The sequence below is a fragment of the Labeo rohita genome, chromosome 23 (genome assembly GCF_022985175.1).
Source record: "Labeo rohita strain BAU-BD-2019 chromosome 23, IGBB_LRoh.1.0, whole genome shotgun sequence".
NCBI lineage: Eukaryota > Metazoa > Chordata > Actinopteri > Cypriniformes > Cyprinidae > Labeo > Labeo rohita.
The window spans coordinates 17,608,174-17,635,489 of record NC_066891.1 but is presented as its reverse complement, the minus strand read 5'-3'; the positions used below and the strand labels follow the sequence as shown (position 1 = coordinate 17,635,489).

The window sequence follows — 27,316 nt, the reverse complement described above, 5'->3', positions numbered from 1 at the left end:
GAGGCAAACCGCATAAGGGACTTTCTTTAATAAAGTTCAGGGTAATAGAAAATGCATGCTTTTCCAAACTGAACTGACAGATAAAGGTGGGGAACAGGGTGCTTATTCAGTCAAAGTCTGAGCCCCTACTGCTGCCCCAGGCCAACCCCCAGCACTTCTTTGCCTTTGTTTTGAAATTGTAATTGAGCTGCCTCTGGAAGCCTGCCTGGATTGCATAGTGCAGTTGGGAATGGTGTATGTTATGTGTGTGTGTGTGTGTGTGTGTGAGTGGGGGTTCTGGGGTCCGGGGAACTGATGTGGGAGGCTGAGTTCACTAGCAGGGCAGGAGAGCAAAAAGAATGGTGTGGACACTTCCACTATTCCTGACCTTGCTACAGTCTGCTTCTAATTTACTTGTTTATTTCCTGTTTGTGGTCTTAGAGGGTATGTATAATACATATTCCTAACCAGCAGGAGACAAACATCACTTCACAATCCACACTGACATTGTTTGCAAGAGAATGTGGGAAATATTGTGAATGTTTCAGACAGGAAGGGAAGAAAGCTCAACTGGGAATCACCATGGCCAGTTGTTGATACATAGAAATGGGTCCTTTAAGACAGACCGCATGCAAAGTTCTGGTAAAAAAGTGCTACCTGCGAATGTGTTATTGAGAACATGTAATAGCTGGGTCAGACTGTGTCCGCAGAGACCCACGAATCCTGCACATTTTCTGTGTGAACTCTGGCTGAACTCTTGGCCGCACTGTGGCAGGCACGCTCCGAATGCCTCTCCCTTAAACTCCCCCAGCTCTTCGCTGCACAGTTCACCAGCAGGTCCCTTTTCCACACACACACACACACAGACACACACGGCCTCTCTCCATTCAAGGGGAATTGGTGAGAGGACCGGAAACTCATTCCTCCTCCAGTTGGAGCAGTAAAACCACAAACACTCCCTACTGCACATATACATAGGCAAATGAAGAACAAATGGCTTTACATACCAGACAGCCTGTGTAATATGACCAGCTTTTGGGCCCCCTCATAAAACCTCAGGTAGGGCTGCTGGCTTTAGAGGATGAAGTGAAGGTGAGACCCTGAAGGCTGCTCTTAAAACAGTAGGCAAGTTTTTCGGACCAGTTTTGGACTGTGCTTTGGATCATTAGCAGGTGTTCATTAGTGGAGAGCTTGGATTGCCACAAGCTAAACTCATCAAAAGACAGGTGGGATTTATGGGCACATCAACAGAGAGGTCACGAAGGCTCTGCGAAGTTGTAAGAGCTATAAACATTGAACCACAGATACCCTTATCCGCTGAAATGGTGATGGTTCTCGTGCCAGATCCAGTGCTCAACTAGGTGATTTGAGGAAAACATTTCAGGATTTTTCTCCATATAATGGACTGCTATGGTGCCCCGAGTTTGAACTTCCAAAAATGCAGTTTAAATGTGGCTTCAAATGATCCCAAATGTGGTTGTAAATGATCCCAGCCGAGGAAGATAGGTATTATCTAGCGAAATGATCCGTTATTTTCATTAAAAAAAAAATACAATTTAAATACTTTGAGATCTCAAATGCTTGTCTTGTCTTGCTGTGCCTGAACTCTGTGTATTCTGGCTAAAGACAGTTAGGGTATGTCGAAAAACTCCAATCGTATTTTCTCCCTCAACTTAAAAAATCATTTCAAAATCATCCTACATCACTGCAGAAGTACAAACCCAGTCTTTGCAACATGCAAAGAAGATCAAACACTCTTAACAAAAAACGTAAAACAGCGTTATAGGACAATTTTGAAGTTGAGGGAGGACATGACATGGAAGTCCAGGCAGAGTAATGCAAGATGAGCATTTGACATTAAAAAGTATATAAATTGTATTATTTTTCTGAAAATAACCGATCTTTTTGCTAGATAAGACCCTTCTTCCTCTGCTGGGATCATTTACAACCGTATTTGGGATCGTTTGAAGTCATATTTAAACTGCATTTTGGAAGTTCAAACTTGGGGCACCATAGAAGTCCACTACATGGAGAAAAATGCAGAAATGTTTTCCTCAAAAAACATAATTTCTTTACAACTGAAGAAAGAAAGGCATAAACATATTGGATGACAAGGGGGTGAGTACATTATCTGTAAATTGTTGTTCTGGTAGTGGACTTCTCCTTTAAATGGACAGTTCACCCAAAAATGAAAATTCTGTCATTAATTTTTCCCCCATTATGTCGTTCCAAACCCGTTTGTCCCTCATTCATCTTCGGATTAAGATGAATTAATTAAGATATTTTGATAAAATCTGAGAGCTTTCTAACTCTGCATACACAGCAACGCAACTGACACGTTTAAGGCCCAGAAAGGTAGTAAAGACACTGTTAAAATAGTCCATGTGACATCAGTGGTTCAATAGTAATTTTACGAAGCTACAGGAATAATTTTTGCACTTTTTGAAAATATAACTATTTTATTCAACAATTCCTCTCTTCCAAGTCATGTCCACCGCCATTAACGTGAGTACCATGACATATGTGTGTACATTCCTCTACTCATAAATAAGGCACAGCATATGCATGTTCTACGTCAGAAAAATGTCGGATGACGTACCTTAAAAGAAAATAATTTTTGAATAAAGTAGTTTTTTCTTTCTTTGCACACAAAAAGTATTCTCGTAGCTTTGTCAAATTATGGTTGAACCACTGATGTCACATGAACTGTTTCACTGATGTCCTTGCTACGTTTCTGGGTCTATGAACATTTGATGTGTATTGTTGATTCAGTCTTCTAGTAATTTGCATTGATTCAGAAATTTCAAAAATTGATTTTTTTAGTACTTTAATAATAATAATAATAATATCATACTAATATCATACTGTTGTCGGAACAAAACAGAAACAGCAACAGCAATGGAGGAGGAAAAACAAATACATCCTGCCCCATTTTCAGTGAGGGCAAGTGTTGATCTTTTGTTATTATGGGAAGTAGGGATGTGCCCAAATAGTCAATCCGTATTCGGAAAGGCACGGAAAACAATTCAACCGCTTGCTAGCAGTAGCCTGCTACATCAGAGTATCTGATATATATTTCACTTACCACATAAACAGAGTATAGAGAGATGCCTGATAGGACAATGGTGAATGATTTGCAGATTGTGAGCAGCACTGACAAACATCTAATCTTAAAAAATATGTGGTAAGGAGGGCTACTGACGCTCCATGTGATCGCAAACCTCGAAAGTGAAAGTAAAACACAAGCGCGCATGTGAAGGCGCTTTTCAATGCCCTGCATATTAATAATAACATAACATAACATTATAAATACCCAACAATGTAATTGCAAGTGAAAGCACTGAAATGTTTAATATTTTTTCCTCCCATCTCGTATTTAGGGGTTTCATAGTACATGTCATTTCCTTTCTGAACAAGGTATGATCGGATTCGGACACATCCCTAATGGGAAGTTAAAAATATTTTTGATTTATTAGGAAGTTAATAGTTAGTAGGAAACACTGATTTCTTAAAGTCAGGACTACCTATACTATAGACTGCTGTGTTTTTGTATTAAAATACTGGTGTGTTTGATGTCCAGTGTGCACAAAAAAAATTATGAAAAATTGTGAATCGTGAATAAAAACTGAAAAATCATGAGTCGATTCTTAATCGAATCGTGACTCCAAGAATCGATTTGGATCAAATCGTGATGTACCGAAAGATTCCCACCCCTAGCTACATGTGATGCAATGTTCATAAGATAATTAAAATTGACATTAATTCCAACAAAACTGTAATAGATTTGGACAGACATTAAAAATGAAGTGACTGGTGCCACTGTGCAATGTGACATTACTGCATTGTTTCCAAACTCTTGTTTTTCCATCGATCTTGCCAGACTGATTTGCTGCTTTTGTTTTGAAAAATTTTATGCTGTTTTGTATTCCAGCTCGGGCACTGGCTCTGGCACTCTGCTGTTGGAAGAGTGCCATGCAGAAGGCCATGGATAAGTCATTCATCTAAATATTTCTGTCATCCTCTTTCATATCAGAAAAAAATAACCTAAATACAAAGTTGAACATAAAATACCTGTTGCTTAAGCTGGCCATGTCTCGGACAGTTTGTGCTGTTTCTGAGGCAAAATCCAGAGCTCCTGCCACAGGTTTTGTCACTGTGCCAACCAATCCTTTCCCCAGACCAGAGAAAAAGCCACTGACACCTCCCTCAGTCTTCACTCCCTCCACTGTTGACGTTATTACACTGGTCAGACCGCCAATGATGCCTACACAACATTGATACCAATTTGAGAGTGAAACAGTAAGTTAGGTTAGTCCGATATGTGTAGACAAATCATGGCAAGATAAAGTGCAAATATTCTGCAAATATGTACCATGAGCAAGTCCATGAATCCCTGCCACAAGGTGCTCTCCGCTGGTTGCTCCATGATAGCGAATGCACTCTCGTTCAGTCTGATGGCGATTGTCCATTGTCTTGCCCAATCCATCTGATAAGGTACCTGCGAACTGCACAGGCAGATAAACATATAACAGCAACAAAAGACAATAATACAAACTTATATTTACTACAATGAATAATTCTCATATTATACCAGATAGACCAACTGCCACTTAAATTAAAAACAATCTAAAAACAAGATAATACTACACTACCAGTCAAAAGTTTTTGAACAGTAAGATTTTTAATGTTTCTTCTGCTCACCAATCCTGCATTTATTTGATCCTTCAGAAATCATTCTAATATTCTGATTTGTTGCTCAAAAAATTTGCTTTGATTTGCAAAAAATAATACTGACTCTAAGCTTTTGAATGGGATAGTGTATAATGTTACAAAAACCTTTTATTTCAGGTAAATGCTGATCTTTGGATCATTCTATTCATCAAAGAATCCTGGAAAAAATCTACTCAACTGTTTAAAATATTGCTAATTACAAAATGTTAAAAAAATGTTTCTTAAATAGCAATATTAGCATATCAGAATGATTTCTGAACAACATGAGCTGCTTAAAATGAAGAAAGTTATTAATAAAACTGATATTCAAAATGGTAAGCAAGTGGTGCTTTGTTTATGTTTCATATCATATATCCTGTATATTCTTGTTTTGGCTTCTCCTTTTGCATGACAAATATATACTACTGATGCATGCTGATATAGAAAGTTAATTCCTACAAGCAGGCGCAGAACCCATGTATATATGTTCAAGCGCAGTGTTTGGTCTAGACGTAGCCAGCTCAGGGTGGCAACACTGGAAGCTTTTGTCGCCGCTAGTTCTTTGAAGTTGGCTTGGTGTGTCCTGGGTTTATAATGTTAGGCATTCGAACAGTTGCTGACACTGGCCTTTTCAGTTAGTGAAAACCCCCCACAGTGACCCTTGGGAGTGAACTGCCTGCAGTGACCTTAAGGAGTGGACTGTCTACTTTAGGACACATCCATGACTTATTGTGGTTCAATTTCAGCCAAAGTTCATGTAGTTCTTCAACTGTTTATACAGTTTATACAACTATTCTATTTTTCTGTGAGACATTTTTAATTCTATTGTCTTACAGTCATTGCAAATGGAGACATGATTTACATTAGGTGCCACGTTCTGGGCAAGCACCATGGTTCTCAAACCCTTCCGTAGCTGAACTCTGAGGATACACATCAATTTTACAGATAATTGATTTTACACACCATCTCATCCAGCTGTCAAATATATCAGGCTGTAATTTGTCTAATGGGGTGGCGCTTCCCCCTCTTGGCACAGTTGACCTGACTTTGCCCAGAGTGGCCCCCCTCAGGTCCCCTGCAGGTGCCTCCTAGAAGGGAGTTTGTGTTACAAGCCCAGCGAGCTCCCTACTGCAGCCGGAGCACTTTATAAACACAGGCACATTCTGCAGAACTCAAGCGAAAGCCAGGCATGAACTTGGAATGACCCCTCCAAGCAAAGTCCCTGGTGAGTTCATCTGAAGGCCAGCTCAGATTCTCTGCTCCTCCTCCTCCTCCTCTTCCACCTCCCTCTCTCACTCTCTTCCTTTTTTTTTAAAAAAAAAAAAAAAAGCTTGGCTGTGAAATTATACCAATACATTTACCAGATATGAGTTTGCAGGAGGGAGAGGAGGATCGGAACACTTTCAAGTTTATGGCCCCTCACACCACCCCTGCTTGAGCCATTAGACCATCCTATCGCAAAGCAGGGCCCCTAGAGGTGTGCAAGAATGTGTTTCAATGTGTCTACATGTGAGAAAGAAGATGTAGAGGAATGAAAACCATGGTGAGATCGTCATAAAGTGGCTGAGTCTGACAGAGATGAGAAAAACTGTACAAAGTAATAAAGGTAAATTGTGTTCCACTGCTAGAGAGTAATGAAAAAATGAAAATTCTGTCATTAATTACTGCGCTATGGTACACTCATTAATGGCGGCAGACTGTCCCGGGAGAGAAGAAATTGTTGAATTAAGTCGTTATTAGGGGTTCAAGCACGTAGTGCTAAAACCCTATTGTAATTGTTAGAGTGGCCAAGGATCAGCAATCTCCACGTAAAACTGATTGTGCAGCTTGAAACTTTGAGGGACTGACCTACTTTCGGAACTAGTCCTAGGTTTTTCGCATGATCAGAACCAAACCAGTGCAGCAAGATTCTCTGGAGAGTGAATATCAATAATTATCAAAAAAAAAAAAAAAAAAAAAAAAAAAAAAAAAAAACAATTGAACTTTCAACTCTCCATCACAAAGGGACACCAAAACGTTAGAAAGGGGCAGAGCAACCTTTACTAAAACAGCTATAACTTTTAAACGGAATGAAATATCTTCACCAAACTCACGACGCATTTGTAAGAGCAGAATCTGAGGTCACACGAAAAAAGTGGTAGAGCTTGCCCACTTGGTGGCGCTATAATAACAAAAAAGACAGCCATAACTGTTTGTCCTAGCTACGTGAAAACTGGTACGCATGATCTTGGACCAACAAATGTCTATAAAGACATCTTCGTATCTCATAAAACATGGCCACCATAGGCCGATGAATTTGGGAACCTATTAGATAAGGTTAACAGAGGCCGATCGGAATGAAACCCGGTGGGCCTGTTTGACTCACATCCCTAAAGGTCTGTGAGAAATTTTAAAGAAATAGGGCAATTGGGGGGTGGTGGCTGTTAGCATATTTTTCAATGGTGTAAATGAATATTGCTCGGTTTTTCCCGAACAACTTTGCCTCTAGAACCACTGGTGTCAATCAAACTGTTAGTTTAATGCTTAAGAAGATGTGAAAAACCTACTTTTGCGAAAAAACCACTGCAGTACAATTCTCTGGACTCTCTAGGTCAATAATTATCAAAAAAAGTTGAAATTTACTCTTTGGGAAGCTATAACGGGGTCGTTTAGAAAAGGGGCCTGTCCAAATATACCCAAAGGCCTATAAAGCCTAAAGGAAAACTCAAAACTTCACAAAACCTAATGAGCACATGCGATGTGATCCTAAACAAGCTTGCAAAGTTTTAGGGAGATCGGACCACAGCTGGCGCTATAACAGAAACATTAAAAAACATCATATTTTACTGGCAAATTAACTGGATTTGCCAAAAATGATTTTTGAAATCATTAATTTAGTTGGTTACAGGCTTGCTAAATAATGTCTTTTTTCATATGTGCTTAAATGCCTTAAAATGCTTGAACCCTGGTAATCACTGCTTGCAGCTATATTTTTTGTATTCTTTGCACACAAAAAGTATTATCGTAGCTTCATAAAATTGTGATTGAACCACTCATGTTCTTGGTACCTTTCTGGACCTTGAACGTGGTAGGACCTTTGCTGTCTATGGAGGGTCAGAGAGCTCTTGGATTTCATCAAAAGTATCTTATTTATGTTCCAAAGATACCCTATTAATACTGTGGTTGAGACATGGAAACAGTGATGGAAAAATCAACTTTGCTGAAGGCATTGCTGAATATGAATTCAAATGCATTTTAAATTATAGGCATTAAATAAAAAAATTAAAAAAATGTCAGAGGCACAGACACATTGCAGTCAACAGTGTGCTTTAGCTAAAATGCCTATTAAGAAAGGTCCAGGCCCCCATAAAGGTAAAACTAACAACAGAGAATTCTTGAGGATGGCACATGTTCCAAAATAAATTCTGGGTGGCCACTGACATAAGTTATAAAAACGAATGGTAATCTTTGCAAATACAATAAACCTCAAGCTTTCTAGGCACTTGATCAAACCAAAGCTCTCAAATGCCTTTTATATCTTTCATTAAAGTTTTTCCACCCCAAGCAGCATGACATGGAGCCTTATACAGTTGGTGGATGATTTTGGCAAAGCATTTTTATTCGAGCTGCTGGAAGTTCTCCAGGGGGAGTAATAATTTGTTTATACTTTTGAAATTGAGTTAGTGGCAAAAAAAAAGCAGCCAACGGAGAGGATTTTTTTCTTTAGTAAACCTAAGCATTTCTTCAGCAGTTCAGTGGGTTATTTGCAAAGACCTTAAAAGATACAGCAGCCAAAGATGAAATGAAGTCAAAGAAATGTATTTAAACCAACTCGCCTTGGTAAAAAAGCAGCAAAGTGAAATTAGAGAGGGTCAAGTGTGAAAGTGAAAGATTGCTGATTGAGATCTAGTGTTGTCCCATTCTATGAGTACTTTTGGCATGAGCTTGGCCAGTGTGGCTGGAAGGAAAGTAAATGAGAGCACAGAGGGAGCGGACAGAGGGAAAAGCACACAAAGCCCTGTCTGACAGTGAGCTGGCTGCCAATGAAGGACGTGGTGCAACGGCCTGTCAGACAGACATGCTGAGAGCTGGCTGCAGGACATGAAGTGTAGGCTCAGGTCTGACCACACACAACTGCAGCCACATACGAGTATACACACTCATACACTAGTGCCATGAGCAAATGAGCTTTTAAAGCTCATTAATCAGAGTCCATCTGCTCAAGCTCAACACTAAGAGCCTCACAAATGTACAACGTATGTGAGAATGTTCCAGGGCTAATATTCAACTTTTATGCTGACGAAAGAATTAAATGCTGGTGTTCCCTGATTCTGTAAACATGCCCGTTTACACAAGGAGACCAAAACTAATAAACATACTGAACCTTCACCTCTCCGTTGCATATTAGGATGAAAATCAGGTCAGATTGCTTTGCTGGTGAACATCATGTGCATCTGACCTTTCGATGCTGTTCCCATTCTTTTCCTGGAAATCATCAAATGACAACATGTGGCTTGTTCTAGTGTTCCTGCTCAGGCAGACTGCTTGGACGGTTCTTCAAAAACATATTCAATAATAAGTCTGAGAAATAAACAACTTCAGCTTCTAATTTACATTTGAACTGCAGAGGACAATTCGTTCTCTTGTTTTTTTCTCATTATGACTTGGCCTTGCACCCAGCGAATCCCTGTCTTGTGGTTACTGCTCTGGTACTTTGCAGCTGAACAGATGGACTTTATCATAAATCATACGTTTGGGAATAATTGGCAAAATAACCCTGTGAAATACTTCAGTGATTGAGAATCATGCATTGTCAGATGGACCGGTGAAGTCAACAGTAAGAATGTGAACTTTTGCTACCTTGGCAGCTGAGTTGGAAACACCATGTGTAACACTGCGGATGAGCCCTCCGACGTTGCCGTACTTAATAAGTTCATTTACACCCTCAGTAACGTCGTTCAGCAGGCCCATGGGGTTACCCAGGAAGTCCACTGAGCCCAGGATCTGAGCTGCCTGGCTGATGAGCTCCTACAAGAAGACAAAGAAAGAAGAGCTAATGAAATCACACAGTGGTGATGCAAACAATGCAACAATGAAGAACGTTTATGACCTCTTTGAAGTGTTTGAGGATGTCATTGATGATAATATCCTGTGTCTCATAGGGATGGACTCGAGTGTAGGGGTACATGTCAATGATTGCATCTTCAAACCGAATGAGTGGGAATCCAAGACTTCCCTTCAAAGCCTGTGCAGAACAACGCTTGATTATGCTACAGACCACCACATTATGATATAATGTAACTTCAGCTGATTCTACTGGGGCCCTTGTACCTTGAGGTCAGGGGGCAACTTGTGAGAGGTGAAGACACTCAGCTTGACCTGAGGAAGACTGATCTTCAAATTCTCAAAATAATAGCGCTTTGGAGTTCCTGCATCTTCACTGGTTTTCTCATAAAGGTTCTCATCCAGCTTCTCCACCTCTGAAACATAAAACCACATACAGTTATACATACAGGGCATAATGAGGTACATTCCCCATACTGCACCCCAGAGGGATACCCACTACACACCTCCCTCTGTCTGACCGTAGCCAAAGAATATGAGCAGTTTCATCAGAAGCTTCTCCTCAATGATGACAGTATAGCGGCGGGCTGTGACCATCAGATGCTGTTGGGGAGAAAGTAAATCTATAATTAAACTCCTGTAGTCAAAAGAAGATGTACAGAAAGGCCTAACGCATTTGGTTGGCAAGTTGGATTCACCTTATAAAGATCTGTGAGCATAAGACTGCTGGGCACTTTAACAGAGTTGACCTGCAAAGCAGGGCCTGAGTCCGCTGCAGAACTTTCAATGGAGCCTGGAGTCACACACAGCATGACAGGTTGAGTGGTTCCCAGAAGCTGGTTGTCCACCTGAAATAGATGAGAGAATAAAGACATCTCTGTCAAAAATGAGTCATGCCTAACTCATTAAATTTTAACTAGGTTTCTTTATTAAAGGTTACTTATTAAAGTCAGCACACCCACAATCCATCTCCGTTAAAATTAGCACGTTAACGCAGGCGATTAATTTTTCCAGTTTAACTCCATTAAAAATATTTAATGTGGTTTACACAGAGGCAGAGCTAGGGTTGGCCACCCCACTCACAACTGCTGCTTTGCCTCTTTTTGTCTTTATAAGAAGTGCGTTTATTTAGTCGCAGAACGTCTTTACGACCACATCACATGGGAGACTTCTCAGACGTGCACCCCAACTGCACTTTAGCGCTGGGCGCTAGTCAAACAAGCGTGGGAAAGGTACAAGTGACGAGGATGCTTCAGTAGAAAAACTGCAGTCAGATGAGATGTTGTCATTATACTGTTTTTGTAGCATGCACGCTTCAATTGCACGCACAAATGCGGCTGTGCGTGCTGTAGCCTGTATCATTTCATACTGAAGCACAAATTAAACTACTAGCGTGCATGTCAGATCCGTGTTACATTCAGCAACGGCAGCTCTTAAAGTTATAGCAGCCAAATAACCTAATAACCCAGCCGCTGTGATGTCTGTAATCAAAGAATAAAAGAAAAAAAAAGAGGAAATCAATAACTTTTGTAGCTTTAAAGATTCATCTATATTTAATTTAGAATTTAGTGTTTGATAACTTTACTCAGTTTCTGTGTATTTCCTACTTGCGAAAGGGCACAGAAAAAAAATTATAGGTTTGTGTGATTTATAGCCGTGGTTTATAGTGAATTTATAACAGCTAAGGGTCATTGTTAGTAATACTCTTTAACTGTTATAAATTCACTGTAAACCACCTCTTCATGGAGCTTACTGCTTTTATAAAATGGTTATTCCATATATACTGTACGTAGTAAGGTTTCACAAAATAAAACAGAGCAAATAAAGTGTACTGATATTAATAAAAACATTATTCTTCAACCAAACAATGTGGTTCCAAATGTGGTTGCCGAGCAACACACAGATGTAAACAAAGGTGTATGTTTGTAGAGTAATTTACAACAGCTTTGAACGTGGCTCAACGAATCAGAAACAAGGACCGGAACTATCCGTTTTATCAAAAACTTTATATATAGGAAGACTGTGCTCTCCTATTATTTATGAATGGGAAAAAGTGTAACGCCCAATATGGTGAATAAGCCCCGCCTTCTAAATGAAGGAGCCAATCGTTGATCAGTAAAGTCATGTGTCACTATAGCTGCTGTTAATAGCTCCAGTTCCTGTAGAAACAGGCAGCGTTCTCACACTCGCGGTCATGACTGCACATGCGCATTGGCTGGTCTGGCATCAAAAAGGTTTAAGCTGGTTTAAGCTGGAAGTAGCTGGTTTTAGCTGGTCTCCCAGCCTGGCCATATAAAAATGTGCACTGGTTTATGTTATATTATCTGCTCGGGAAATATGTTAATTTGACTAGAAACACCAGAGACCAGAAATTTAAAACACTGTTCCAGTCAGGCAAGACTTCCACGTTCATAAAAAGGTGGATAAAGATTGTTTTAAGTTCACTTAAATTAGAAGTTCTTATTTTTTAATGTCTAAAAAATGTTCAAATTGATAGCTCTCAGTTATACTATAATGTTAAATGGCTATAGTCATCGGTTAAATATTAGGAAGAAAGAACAATTCCTAGAAACATCAGTAATACTGGTATCAGTGATATCTTCAGTCATAAAAATTTTAATTATCTTTTATTTTAATTTATTTAATTAGAGCAAAAATCTAGATAGTCAACCGTCTTTACCCAACCCTAAGCCAAAATGAGAAATTCCCACACATTGAAGAAATATGTTTTGGTCTGTGGCTGTTTACCTGAATGTCTTTCACTGTAAGTTCCAGAACCTGGCTGGCAGCGGTGCGGGTGAAGTGCACATCAATGCCAGACAGGGTGGCAAAAACTAGCTCTTCAGGGAGCTTATTCACCAGTGACAGACCCACTCCTTCCTCTAGGTTCACCAACACCTACACACAAGAGCATGAATAAGGACAACTGAACTTCCAAGTTCAATATTTGTTAACCCTGTGCCTGGAAACAAAATCAATATAAAATTCTACATCATTCCATCTGCTGGACAAACAGAAATATGTTTTTTTTTTTTTTTTACCTCAAGCTCCTCCTCAGGAACTTTCTTCTGAGCGCTCTCTTTATTCTGGTCTTCTTCCGTGCTGGGAGAGGGTCTATTCACGCGCCGTTGGTTGAAGTCACTGATCTGAAATGAGGTATGCAGCTTCTTATTATATTAGAAAGTGTGAAAGAAAGACAGGAACTGATTCAATTTCATATGGTTTCAAATGGCATGCTACCCCAACCATGCCCTTCAATAACTTACCCTAATAACAATGGGGTGTCTTACCTGCAGTACTCGCGTTGGCCCATCAGGCAGGACCTGTACAGACAGAACCCCTGAGCCAGGCCTCATTTTCTGGTTGATAAACTGTTGCTCTGGTAATGCTTGTAAAACACCAGAGTCTGGTCCCAGCACCACCTCAGCACCATCATAGAGTCCAGACACTCCTCCTCTTACCTAAAACACGACATACAGATTGTTTAATACTGAAAATGGCAATTGAGAACCAAAAAAATCAGATGAAAGGATGACAGACCTGGACGACTAGTCTGGGTAAACCACAGGTCAACATGCCAGAGCTGAAGTGCCATGTCTGGGTGGTGCTGCGGCGGCTGTCTGGCCGCCTCAACATCAGAGGCTCATAGCTAAAAAAGAAACACAAGATACATGAGAAATGACACCCGCACACCATAATAATGTTTACTCTCTACATGGACAAGAACAAGCTTAAAATAGACAGCACAAGTTGCTCTTTGTTGTGCTTTGGTAACCTGTTGTCTGTCACTGCAGCCAGTCCAGCAATGTCAAGCACTAAAGATGAACTGAGGGGTCGAGGCTGAGAAGGTTTGCTCTGTGGAGGAGATGAGCCCTCATGACAAAGCATTCCTGTTCCTGTCATCCGCCAAAGCTGGGAGCGCTTTCCAGGCTCCTGAACAGATAAAGAAATGTGAGAACTTTTGAGAACAAACTATACTAAGTACCTGGCAGAGGAAAAACATAAGCAGACCTTTTTCTTCAGGATGACTCTCTGTGTTTTTGTCTCCACATCCAGCACCAGCTCAGCACAGCTGACCACCCGTTTCTTCCCAACTGGCCTCTTTCCTGCATCTCTGTTATCAAATCAAGCGAATATTTACTTATATTTACAAACATCGGTTTGAAGAGGTAATACGCAAGTGCGACAGTCAGTGGAAAGTTTTCTTCTCGAAATTGGTCAGATTGCCAATTTCAAGGATTAATGAGCTATTTGGAAGTTTTGAGGTTGAGGACTCACTCTGAGAATGTGAAGGACGCAGCTATGTAGATGAAGTTCTCGTAGTAGAGCTTGTTGTATTCTCTGAAGAAGTTCATGTCAGCAGTAACCTCAGAGGATCCAGCTCCCTTCACGGTGAGGGAGATATAGTGTGGAAGAATGGGTTCATCGCAGGCATAGTCCAGAACCGCCCCAGCTTTTACCTCAGTGTGTAGCCTGATATCAGCAACTCCATGTTGCCAGAACTGGATAGGAACCTGAAGTAAACAGAAGAAGTGTTACAGAGAAATCTGTAGAGAAAATGTGCAAATGCTACAGAGGTAAAAATTCTCAATATACTGACAACAGACCTGGGAAAACTACAAAATTTCTCTCAACATGTTTGCAAGACTGTCTTTAGACGTTATTGTTGTCAGAGACAAGATGCTGGCATGACGTTTTTAGAAAAAGTGAACAGGCACATATTGTTAGCGACAATAGAGTAAGGTGTTTGCGGCTAGATGTAGGATATTTCTATCCTCTGGATGTAGGCTCTGGAGTGGATTGGTGTTATCTTGGTTTGATCATCCTCAGCTGGATTGATGTTTGATGATGAAAGATCTGAAACACCCAAAGTCTCCAAGATAAATCACTGAGAATGTGTCTAATCCCAGCACCAACAGATGTTTTGTTGTTTAATATTAAGATCCACACCAAAAGAGCAGCTAAACGTAGACCCAAATAATCATTTGCAGATCAAAAAAAGGATGTGTTTTTGATCTAAGGGCAGCAATGAGACAGAGAAACCACCGGACGCAGTGCTGTCAGGTGTGAATTCAATGCTGTGACGGATGAATCGATTGCTTAAGTCATGCCAGAGGGAGTAAAAGAGCTATTTTGTGTGACAAAAGCTTTATATCCACCTTTTGTAATGGCTAGAATGGTGTCTCGCTCAGTAAATTTAAAACCACCAACAGATCATATGACGGGAAAACTGGCTAAGGGGGTCGGAAGAAGGTGACTGAAAATGTGCACACCTGCAGATACCCAATTAAAGCCCAAATAACAGGCTTATATTGATTACAGGTACACTTTTTTAAGTATAATGTGACTCATCTTGTTATGCCTACTCTTTTATGAATGTTATGGCGTCCAGAACGGAACACTGAAAGGAAATATTTTCTTGATAATAGTTATTTTAAAAAGTCAGAGGCACAGACAGAACAAAACTGACATTTTTGAAATGCAAGAGCTGTACCGCTGTTTCTTAACATGATTTAGGTTTGAGACTGTGGTTAGCGCTGCATTCTTATTCATGTGTTTTGCTAATGTGTGACCTGGGTTCAATCCCTGGCCAGGTCATCCTGTGATGATACTCTTTAGTCTCAAATCTTCTAAACCATTCTACAGTCTTACAATACTTTATAATGTGTACCCTCTAAGGACTTACCTCAGAAATGTTATCTATGCGGAAAGGTGGAGGCAGCTGGTCAGTGTCACTGAAGGAGATTTGATACGTTGCCCCTTTCAAAGCAATCTCAGCTCGGAGGAAGAAGCAGTTTCCCAAAGTGTCCCTGTGGAACACATAATGAGAGGAAAAATGTCTATGAAATTGAGAACTTCATTCTTAGTCCTTTTCTGTTCTGTTCAGCCATCTCTAGAGCATATTTGGTGGCACTGGGTACCTCATGTTGATGTGAAAGGATTTTGGCTTGTTAACCTCAAAACCTCCAGACCAGGTGCAGTTGGGAACATCCATGAGACGGACACAGAGAAGCTGATCATAGTCATTTCTGGGCCAGTGGAACACAACACTAGAGCCTGGCAGGGTGGAGATATATCCTTCTGGATTTGAAGTACCCTACAAGCACCCAACAGGTTATCATAACAAACAAGCACCCAACAGGTTGTCATAACAAACAAAACATTATTAGCTATTATGTTGTCTTTTCAGATTTATTCGAAATATCTAAAACACAGAACAAAGACGTGAAACACAATGAAACCATGCATTCCCACCTTTCCTCTGACAAATTCCCGCTGAGAGAAGGCTAACTTGTGAGATGATCGGTTGTCAAGCAGGTATCGTGGAGCAAAGGTCACAATGTGTGTGTCACGATAACGCCCTTTTCCTTTTCTCACATTTATTCCTATAAAGAGACATTACATTATTACATCAATGCAAAAGATGCTTTTCTTAAAGGAGACATCAAATGCAAAATTCACTTTTACAAGCCGTTTGCATATAAATGTGTCTTAGCAGTGTCTGGACACAACCACCCTACAATGATAAAAATCCATTCACTCCTTTTTTAAATCCCTGAAAAAAAATCTAAAAAGTCTCAATTATCAAGCCATTTTGATTTTCAGAGCAGTATGACATCATACTGCTCAGGCCCCGCCCACTGCCTCTGACGGACTGTCCCATATTAAAATATTTCTGCCCCCTCAGCCTGTTGTCTACCATTTTCTTCACGGCTTGAGCAGCTGTAGCAACAACGTCACAAAAGCGGTGCAGGTGTTTTGTAGTTGGATGTAAAACATTATCATTATCGCAGATGATTTAATCTCTTGAAATCGAAAGAAATCGTTTGCGATAATGACAGCTGTTTGCATAGCTTCTCAGTGAACTACGGCTCTGTGTAGTAAATGGTGCTACATCTGAAAGCACGTAAAAATACTACTTCAAACTCACTTCATAACGTCAGTCGAGTGTTTGAAATGAACCATTCTGTGAGATGATGCGGCTTCTTACACAGAATAAGGCACACAACATATTTCATAGTATTCTAATCAGTGATAAAGGCATTGCATTATAAATATACTTTATTATAAAGAAAATCATAATAACAAGAACTCAGATAAACCATATATTGTCATAGTCATGTGTTTTTAAGTCACGTTGAATCAATGAAAGCAGTTAAATCTTCTGTTTGTTCAGCTGCATTGAATAGGCATTTCCTGGGTTTCTTGTTCGAGCGTTTTAAGAGTTTCCGCACGAGAACGCCCTCTGGCCTTCGGATGAAGATTTACTGCTGATCACAGAATCGTGCTTCACTGAAAGAGATGCATGACAATCACAGCTTCTGCCTAATCACCGTTTTAGGGATGGGACAATAAATCGATTCGTGGATCGATTCTGAGATCTTCCGAATGCATCACTATTCCCTTTGGAATCGATTCTGAGCTTAGATTTTAACGGCAGATGGCTCTAACCCAGTTTTTATCCGCACACTCAAATGCTCATGAAGAAGAGTGCTGAAGAGAACTTGTGCGTTCGTCTAAGTCATGTAATTTCACCTCGGCTCAGAATGCTTTTATGACACGAGATTATTGTAAACACAGCCCACTGTGAACACCCTTGTAATTAGCTTCAACCTTTTTAAATTGTATAAATTATTATTTTAGGTTCAAGTGTGTGTAAGGATTTGGAAACAAGCAGAGCACGGCTGTTTCTAAAGCAAGCGGTGCCATCTGCTGTTCAAAACTAAACTCTGAATCGATTTGAGAATCGTGATGTGTTGGGAAAATCTCGAATCTCAATCTTGAATCTAAATCATTTCTCGATTCGCAGCGCAACGATTCATCGTCCCATCCCTATGTGATTTCATTTCAATTTATCGTGCAGCCCTAACAGAATTATAATTTTTGGGTGAACTATCCCTTTAAATGACAAGCAGCAGCATGTTTAGTACTGTCACCATAAGAGCTGCATGCATCTGTTTTTCTGTAAATTGCTGAGACAGAGGCGCCAGAACTGCAGCTGATAGAATAGCACGATACTATGATATTTCTCCAAAAGCAGATCGTGGAGACATTTTTATTGTCCTACAGGATAGGCATTCCTTATTACCTATATTGTAGATGAGTCCAGGTCTGTTACCATGCTGGATGACTTTGACCGCTCTCACTCCACTCCCCCCATCCAGGGAGAAACCCTGGCACCATCCTGGAACACCATCTGGGTGGATCCCTTTACCGATCCGCATGGTGCACCTGTTCAAAGAGGACAAGACTTTAGAGAGCTTTAAGGAATAAAGGGTAATTATGTAGTTAAATTACATTTCTTCTATGCTGGGTAATGAATAAACGACTCTGGCGGTGGAATTTGTGCAGGCTAATTAAATAAGATATACAAAAGCATTTGAAGGGTGGGGATGTTGGGAACACACAATGAGAATTCTTTGGATTTTCCCCTTCTCCTGCACTCACATATTGGGTTGCTCTTTGTCAGTGTAGCAAAAGAGCAATGGGCTCAAACTCCTGGCTAACTCGTGCTCCTCAAACTGGCCAGCGGCGTCCGTTTTCCCATTGTCCTGGCGGAAGATCAGAGGCAGCCCTGCAGACACAATTATCAATGAAAATATTACAAACATACAGCTGTATTTGGTTATTTGGATATAGTCAATGCATACATATGAAAGCATACCGGTCTTGTTGACAAGCCAATAGGAAGCAGAAATGAGGATTTTTAATGCGCCTTGTGCTCTGAGGACAATCCGTATGGTGAGACAGAGCAGCCGTCTGTTGACATCGTATAACCGCATACGCACCACATAGTTTTGTGTACCGGGAGGGATGAGCAGCTCCTTACACACAGGAAAGTTCTCCAGGAGCACCCCTAAGACCAAATAGCGAACTCATGAAGCTTTATTTCAACAGAAATGGATTAATAAAGCAAACAGGGTCAACTTTTGCGTTCACCTAGTTCTATATTTTGTGACGTGTCTGCTGCATGCAGTATGGCCTCTTTGCCTGGTTTCATGGTTCCCTTGATTGAGGTTCCTTTGATGTAGTAGTTAAGGTCACAAGGAAGAAGGTTGGCCAGCACTAGGGTGGGCAGCAGATAGATGGTGTGACCTGGTTGGCGGTAGATCTGCTTTGTACCTCCTGCCACAGTTTTGGCAGGTTGCTGATCAGGGTAGTTCTCTTTTTTAATGACAACACAAAACCTAAAAAAAAGTACAAAAGTGTTTACATCTCATTTATTCATCTTTGATATGCTCCTTCTCCACTCAGACTGTTTTTACCTGAAGTTGCGCTTGAGTTGTTCATCATAGTCTGCCGACTGGCACTCTCTCTTACTGCTGCTGACCTCTCCAGGCCGCTCCACAGAGGTCCAGTGGATGGGCATTTTACAGAAGAACAACCCCAAGCCTTTAGGTCTTGCCTGAAGCCTCCAAGAGGTCAGATGGAGAGGGATGGCCAAGGCCTCTCCAGGCAGGATGGGTGGCAGGACAACAGGTTCTATAGAAGGTTAACAGTTAGATTCATAGTAGATAAACACAGGTAAATCATAGGCAAAAAGGTGTGTTCTTACTGTCCGGAGCCGAAGGGCTGTCCAGTCGCACTTCCATGGGAACCTCAAGGCGATTCTTCACTGTGAGTGCTGACTGCACCGTAATGACCTTACGTGCGCTGCCCTCCATAGTGATAGAGAAAACCACTCGAACAGGCGGCAGAGCTGAGAACTGAACAGAGATTATAGACTGTGTACACACTCTAGAATATATTAGTGTAATGTTATGAGAAACAAACACTTACATATACATGAGGGTGTATGATGTTGGTTCGGCTAATTGGGCTGCCAACCTAGAAAAGCCGCATTATTACATTTTTATGAAGCATTTTCATTTTTCATGAACTACTAAAAGATTTTGTATTTCAAAATGATGAAATACCAGAGCAGATTTTTTTTTAAATTTCAAAGACCCATGAGAGAAGTCAAAGACTTCTAAATGCATGTAGAGAATTGCTAATATAATGCATTTATGAATTACTAATGAGTTTAGTGGTTCAAATGAACATTGAAAAACGTCTTTCTCCACATAACGACCCTTTAAAACTCACAGTGTTCGAAGGGTTGTTTCGATCAGGAGCGGCGTAGCGGAAGAACACTCCAACCTTGTCCACTGACACTGGCTTCACCTGCTCCCAGCCTACAACACGTACCAGCAGCTGGTGGAGTTTCAGCTCATGTGTATGTCTGTGGTCAGAGCACATCATCAGCAAAAAGGTGAAAAGCAAAATTAATGAGGTCAAAAAAGTACAGCAAATAAAACGTCAAAAAAATTCTTTGTTTTTAATAAAGAAAAGCAAGTAAAAAAATGTAAATGTTTTAAAAAAAATATTTTAAATATTTTAAAGTTAAAAAAAAAAAAATGAAATGTTCCCTCAGCAACTTACTAAATAAGTTTAAGATGAAACTGAAGTAAATTGAACTAAAACTAAAATAAAATAAATTAAAAACTAATTTTTGAAAACTATTAAAAAAAACAAATATAGCTGCAAGCAGCAATTACCAGGGTTTAAACACTTAAGGCATTTAAGCATATAAGGAAAAAGACATGACATATTATTTAGCAAGGCTGACAATGGACCAACCTAAATGAATTATTAAAAAAAACACTGTTGGCAAATCCAGGTAATTTACTATAGAAATATGGTTTTTAATGTTCATGACTGTTATAGTGGCAGCTATGATCCGAGCCTCTTAAAAATTTTGAACGTTTTTTTTTTTTTAAATCACATCGCATGTGCTCAACACGTATCATGCAGTTTTGAGTTTTCCTTTAGGCTTTATAGGATTTTGGGTAAAATTGGACAGGCCCCTTTTCTAAACGACCCCATTATAGTTTCCCTAAAGGGTAAATTTCAACATTTTTTTGATTATTGGAGTCAACCGAATTATACTGCAGTGTTTTTTTTTCAGATTCAGATTTTTTTCAAGTTAAAAACCTATAGATTTTTTTTTACATCTTTTCAATCATTTAACAAACCATTTGATTGACAGCAGTGGTTCTAGAGGCAAACTGTCTGGAATGAGGAGTACTAAAAGTGGCCCTGCCTCTTCTGAACATTTTGGGGTCCCCTTGCGAATCGAAAGTTCAACATTTTTTTTTAATAATTATTGATATTCACTCTCCAGACAATCATTCTGGATCGGTTTGGTTCCGACCAGGAGAAAAAACCTAGGACTAGTTCGCAAAAGTAAGTTTTTAAAAATATGTGAAATACCAAAAATTTCGACAGGCTCACAATCGAATCTGAGACGTGCATTTTGACTTAAAATGATACTACATTAAAATTAAAACTAGCTACTTTTAAAATATTCATAAATAGTAAACAATATTAATATATATTAATAAATAGTCTATGTAATAGCAAATAAGTAATACTAGTAGCAAATAACTAATCTAGTAGCAAACAGCCACTTTTCATGACTCAAACAGATGAATCAAAACAAATTCAGCTCAACATTTTTTCCTGAATATCTTGCCTGTTAAATTACAGGCTAACATTTTCTAAAAGGACAGTATACAAAATGTAGGGCAACCTTGGATGATTGCATTGCTCAGAGGTAAAATACTGATGGAGCAGGACTGTGATCTCTATAACTTCCTAGCTTCTTCATCATCCCTGCCAGGGATCAAGAAGTAATAACCCCAGGGCTTTGAACAATCCCAGAGTTGGAGAACTGATGTACTTACAATCCATTTCTACCATAACACTGCCCCTGTGCGTGACACTAAAGCCAGGTTTTCTCCAGAAAGTTTGTCATGAAGCTATTGTCTGTAAGCCACTTTTCATATCAATAAAAATGCCTAAAATTCTCATGATATGAGAATGCATGTATAGATGAGGTTGCTGTCCAATGTTAGCACATTCAAAGCCAATTGTGTTTACGAATAAGACACCCTCTGCTACCTGTGTCTCAGTTTCTCCCGGGCCTCAAACTCGAACGGGATCTCCTCCCCTGGCAGCACCTCTCTCCACTGGCTGATGTTGTGCGTATCGTCGGTCCCAGTCCCATGCACTTCAGATATGGAGTCGGCACTACTGCTGTGAGACAGCGCCACTCTGTGGACACAGCAGAACCACCATGTACTTTCACAAACTAATAAATGCAGTTGAATATTGTAGGAATAATATATGTGCTCTTCTGACCTGGTTGGTGTGGTAGTGAGAGTAGCAAACCACATTGTGCAGCCAGTATGGTTGCGCAAGGCATAGGGCACAAACGGCTGCCTCCTCTTGGAGAGCTTCATATCCGCTGAAACATGGCATGAATATAAAATCAGCCACAGGCTTTCATTAAGATTGTGGACAATGCCAGTTATCAGGTATTATGCACCAAATACTGACTGGAATGGAAATGAACATGAAATGTTCCTCCCTGAAGTATGGCCCAAAATGCATTCATATAAATGGAGATTGCACAGAAAAGAAAGGCTATAAATTACACTAGTGACAATTTCATAACACATTCATTTTCTCTGTAATAAGATAGCATGTTTAAAAGAAAAAGATGGCACCAAAACTACTATTTAACACAGGTTTAATATACATGGTTGTGGGTTAAGGGACAGGGGTAAATGAAGGGTTAGGGATAGAACAAAAGCCTAGAATTCAGAGAACGAGGCTATCCAAAGCACTATGACACCAAACACGATGACCTTCTGACTTCTCTAAAGTTGGCTACGCACTCTATGAACTGTACCTCGGGCATGAATCTGCTGCTCGAGACAAGTCAAGCTGGTAGAGCTTCTAGTTCTAAGGTAGGCAAGAGGTAGACCTGACAGCAGAGAGAAAAGGTTAGGGAAAAGAGAAGAAAGACACATGCGAGGAGGCTGTGGGAAGAGGAGGGGAGATGCATACGGTCAAAGAGAAGGGAAGAATGAGACGCACACATCATGATAGTATATGTTATGATCTTATCTGAAAACACTTTGAAAGCAGCTCATTGTTAGTCACTAATTCAAAATGATATAAAGATTTGTTTATATTTTACGATGACATTTTAGTGCCATTTTAAACAAAAAAAAAAAAAATCTAAAACTACGAGATTAAAATCGAAATATTTCGAGAATAAAGTCAAAATTACGAGAATAAAGAAAATGTTTTGCTATTAAAGTCGAAATTTTGAGAATAAAGTTGAAATATTTTGAGAGTATAGCCTATATTGTGCATGCAAATGCCCCAGCCACTGGAATTTATTTTAATAAATAAATCAGAAATCATACCATGTATCATTCTCGCAGGGACAATATGCTTGGAAATAATATTTCAATAAAATGTTCTAAAGGTTGAAGTGGACTCCAACTCGTTAACATAAGTTATATTGTTGTCTTTTCTGAGGTAAATGACTCTTCACAGGCTGTTTTATTTACAGTATAATACAGTAAAAGACTGGGCATAATATTTAACGTCTTCCACTCATTATTTGCAGTGCGCCAGCCAGTAATCTCGATAATTTTATGCTTTGTTGCTTTTATATAACAAAGCTCAGCTTTAAAACTCTGTCAATTTTAGCAAGAAATACAAGTTATAAATGTGTTTTTCCTCTTTATTTCAAGTTTATAGCAAGATATGAGTGAAGGAACATCAGAAGGCATGGAAAAAACTGTATTGCCTAATTTAATGAAACAAATGTCTCATTGTAATTGGAAATATGACTGATTCACATGCTGCTTAAACTGAAGCGAATACAGCGATCTATCATACTACATTAAATAGCATGAAAAACAAATTATAATAAGACATACTGTTTTTATTTCACTATAAAACTGACAGAATTTGATAGTTGAGACTTCAGTTCAATTTCAAGTCAATTTCTCCCGGCGCTCTCAATATCCGGGCCATTTGCATGTGTAATAGGCTAATATGCTTTTGAAATATCATAACTTTAATCTTGTAATTTTGACTTTTTTCTCAAAACATGTCGACTTTTTTCTTAAAACACGTCGACTTTCTCTAAACACGTCAACTTTATTCTCTAAACATTTAGACTTTATTCATGTAATATTTCGAATTTATTCATGCAATATTTAGACTTTATTCTCGTAATTTTTTTTAATGGGGCACCAAAACACCGTTGTAATATTTGTTGTTGGAGATTTTCCGATTTAAACTGTAAAATTTTAATATATTTATTTGATGGAATTACGGTTTTAAACCATTCAACATTAACTTATCTAAAACTGAAGTGTGATTGTGAAGTGTTTTGATTTTGAAATACTACCATCCTAGCTTTTTTCTATCTTAGCTAAAAATGCAGAAACAACTAAAAGTAAATGGTTTGTAGGTTGACTTCTCAGATTTGTCTGACCAAAGTTTTGGGACCCTGTTTAATAATTAGTATTTTTGAATTTACACTACCGTTCGAAAGTTTGAGGTCAGTCATTTTTTAAATTAAAATAAAATAAAAATGTAAATAAAAATGAATATTTTTATTTAGAGAGGATGCATTAAAATAATAAAAAGTTACAGTAAAGCCATTTGTGCTACAAAAGCTTTCTATTACAAATAAATATTGTTCGCTTGAACTCTATTTATCAACCACAAAACTATGAAGCAGCACAAATGTTTTCTACATTGATGATAATTAAAAAAAAAAAGTTTCTTGAGCACCAGCATATTAAAATCATTTCTGAATGATTTCTGATGAAAATTAAGCTTTGACATCACAGGAATAAAGTAAACTGTAAAATATTTAAAATTATTTAAACTGTAATAATGTGTCACAATATTACAGTTTTTACTCTATTGTTAAGCAAATTCATGCAATTCATTCAGTACAAAAGGCATCTTTCAAAAACATTTAAAAAAAAAATCTTACTGACTCCAGACATTTGAACAATAATGTAAATATGGTGACGTGGTGCAAAAAAAATTCACACTTCAGCTTTAAAAATTATGCACAAGGTATATTAAAGGGATAGTTTTACCCATTTTACCCAAAAATGAAAATTGTCACCCTCAAGTCATTCCAAACCCTTAAGACCTTCATTCAACTTTGGAACACAAATAGTATTCTTGTAGTTTCATAAAAATTAAGGTTGAACCACTGACTGTCACATGGACTATTTTATTGATGTCCTTACTACCTTTCTGGGCCTTGAACGTGGTAGTTGTGTTGCTATGAGGGGTCAGAAAGCTCTTTCATCAACAATATCTTAATTTGTGTTCTGAAGATCAACGAAGGTCTTATGGGTTTGGAACGACACAAGTGTGAGTAATTACTGACAGAATTTTCATTTTTGCTTGTATGTAGGCAAGCATGTAACGCACAGTTTTGCAGTGCAGTTCATATTTTTTACGAGCTGAAAGAAAGTGCAGGTTAAGCAAACGGCTGCTACTCACTCTGGCCAAAGGAGGGGGGGTCCACCGATGATCCCATCCAAGACAGGGCGGCAGAGGACTGTGGCGACTGCTCGTCTTCCTTGCAGTAATCTGCTAACCACGAAGTCTTGGTGGTGCTGTACTGCTCTGTGTGTCAGAACGACAGGCCCACAGCAGAGTGTCAGAATTAACATACCACCCATAAATATGGAAGCAAACAGTTAGAGAAAAGCATGGAGGCCTATGAGTGTGTTTGACCCAGACTATGTACCCAGTAAGACAGAGGTGATGTTGACATCCAGCCTCTGCTTGGCTCGAACACCGATCTTCAGGCGAGGAGGATGGAGCCGGCCTGCCGCCTGTCGCTGCCAATCCAGGAAACATGGCCAAGGCTCAATGAATGGCTCCCAGCCTATAGACCGAAAGACACAAATGTGTGTGCGTATGAATTTACACAGAAATACACAGCGAACAGTTTACACTCAGTTCACAATTAGTTCACAACTCAATACCTGAAAATGAGCCATATGGTCGTCCGTGGAAATGTGACATTAGTTAAAATGTCAAACAGAAAATGGGAAATGTGATGTCAAATGGAAAATTGTCTTAATATTTATAATATTCGTCATTTTTCATACTGTATATAATAATGATGTAATGTCTAATTTTATATAAGCTAATATATACACACTACCAGTCAAATGTTTTTGAACAGTAAGATTTTTAAAGAATATTTTTTAAAGAAGTCTGCTCACCAAGCCTACGTTAATTTGTTCTTTATCATCACTTTTGATCAATTTATAGCATCCTTGCTAAGTTAAAGTGTTAATTTCTATAATTTCTTCCTACTGACTTTAAGCTTTTGAATGGTATAGTGTATAATGTTACAAAAGCTTTTTACTTCAGATAAATGCTGATCTTTGGATCTTTCTATTAATCAAAGAATCCTGAAAAAATGCACTCAACTGTTTTAAATATTGATAATATTAAAAAAAAAAAAATGTTTCTTGAACAGCAAATCAGCATATTAGAATGATTTCTGAAGGATCATGTGACCCTGAAGACTGGAGTAATGATGCTGAAAATGTAGATTTGATCACAGGAATAAATTACATTTTAAAATATATTCAAATAGAAAGCAGTTATTTTAAATAGTACAAATATTTTACAATATTACTGATTTTAATGTATTTTGGATCAAATAAATGCAGGCTTGGTGAGCAGAAGAGACCTCTTTAAAAAACACTAAAAATCTTACTGTTCAAAAACTTTTGACTGGTAATGTCTATATAACAACAAATTTTAATATTATGTATTGGTTATAATCTATTGCATAAAATAATTATTAGGCAGCACTTTAAGAGCAGTGCATCCATACTTTCCATATAAATTAGCTTTAGCATTCCAGACTTTCGATGTCTCAGACTTTTGAATTCAATCTCCATACTTCAAAATGAGACAGTCCTATAAAATTACTCTAAATCATCAAGATAAATGATAAATAAATTATTTGAATTGCAGTAAAAGATTTGAGAAGGTACTGAGATTCAGGATGTGACTGAAATCTCACCTGAGAGTTCTCTGTTGTAATAATCTCCAGACAGAGTGAAACTAGCCTTTCCTTCCTGCATAGACCCAATCCTCTGAAGAACATAAAGACCTGCAATGGCAGAGAAAAGCTGCTAAAGAACTTTCTGCCAACAGTATATTTGACATATGAAGTATCACAGCATGTGGTCATCCTCACGTGAGAAGGTAAGCTCTGCCAGAGGGACGTCACAGTCCAGGCAGTCATCGATGAAGCAGATGCATACGCTCTCGGCCTTCACTTCCACTCCAGATAGAGGAGGAGCCGAGTGGCTGCTGGACTCCGAGTCGGTTCGGCATCGGCCGGACATGCTCTCTGCATTTTCCAACAGCCATGTGGCGGCTTGGTCCAACTGACCTGTAATTCAACACACACACACAGACAATGAATCACAATTCCTGAGTCTGTTTTTTGTCATTTTGATAGACAAGTGCACTGATGTGTACCTTTACAGTGAATGAGTGCCCGTCTGCAGTCTTCCCTTCTGAACCCAAGATCCTGTAACCGCTTAAGCTGACCCTCTAAAATGAAATATTTTAAGAAACTTTAGCAAAGCTGTTTTTTAATGACTTTGCAAATTTAGTGAATGTCAACACTTTCAGCAAATAATCTTTTAAATTTCTGTCTGTTTTCACAACA

General features: G+C 39.0%; 1 protein-coding gene across 1 annotated transcript in view; it reads right to left on the bottom strand.

The window, feature by feature from the left end:
- vps13d (vacuolar protein sorting 13 homolog D) overlaps positions 1-27,316 on the bottom strand; it is a 56,789-nt gene that overhangs the window by 8,198 nt on the left and 21,275 nt on the right. Inside the window, 33 exon segments of the mRNA XM_051095929.1 lie at positions 4,051-4,243; positions 4,352-4,484; positions 9,529-9,696; positions 9,779-9,913; positions 10,000-10,148; positions 10,239-10,335; positions 10,431-10,580; positions 12,481-12,630; positions 12,774-12,878; positions 13,023-13,193; positions 13,273-13,381; positions 13,508-13,665; positions 13,744-13,846; positions 14,011-14,246; positions 15,419-15,542; positions 15,654-15,829; positions 15,988-16,118; positions 17,822-17,964; positions 18,181-18,307; positions 18,398-18,589; positions 18,673-18,920; positions 18,999-19,215; positions 19,289-19,439; positions 19,513-19,560; positions 19,819-19,954; positions 21,676-21,828; positions 21,916-22,021; positions 22,469-22,543; positions 25,111-25,236; positions 25,361-25,501; positions 26,660-26,749; positions 26,837-27,034; positions 27,124-27,198. Of these exon segments, the coding sequence (XP_050951886.1) occupies positions 4,051-4,243; positions 4,352-4,484; positions 9,529-9,696; positions 9,779-9,913; positions 10,000-10,148; positions 10,239-10,335; positions 10,431-10,580; positions 12,481-12,630; positions 12,774-12,878; positions 13,023-13,193; positions 13,273-13,381; positions 13,508-13,665; positions 13,744-13,846; positions 14,011-14,246; positions 15,419-15,542; positions 15,654-15,829; positions 15,988-16,118; positions 17,822-17,964; positions 18,181-18,307; positions 18,398-18,589; positions 18,673-18,920; positions 18,999-19,215; positions 19,289-19,439; positions 19,513-19,560; positions 19,819-19,954; positions 21,676-21,828; positions 21,916-22,021; positions 22,469-22,543; positions 25,111-25,236; positions 25,361-25,501; positions 26,660-26,749; positions 26,837-27,034; positions 27,124-27,198 (4,714 nt within the window).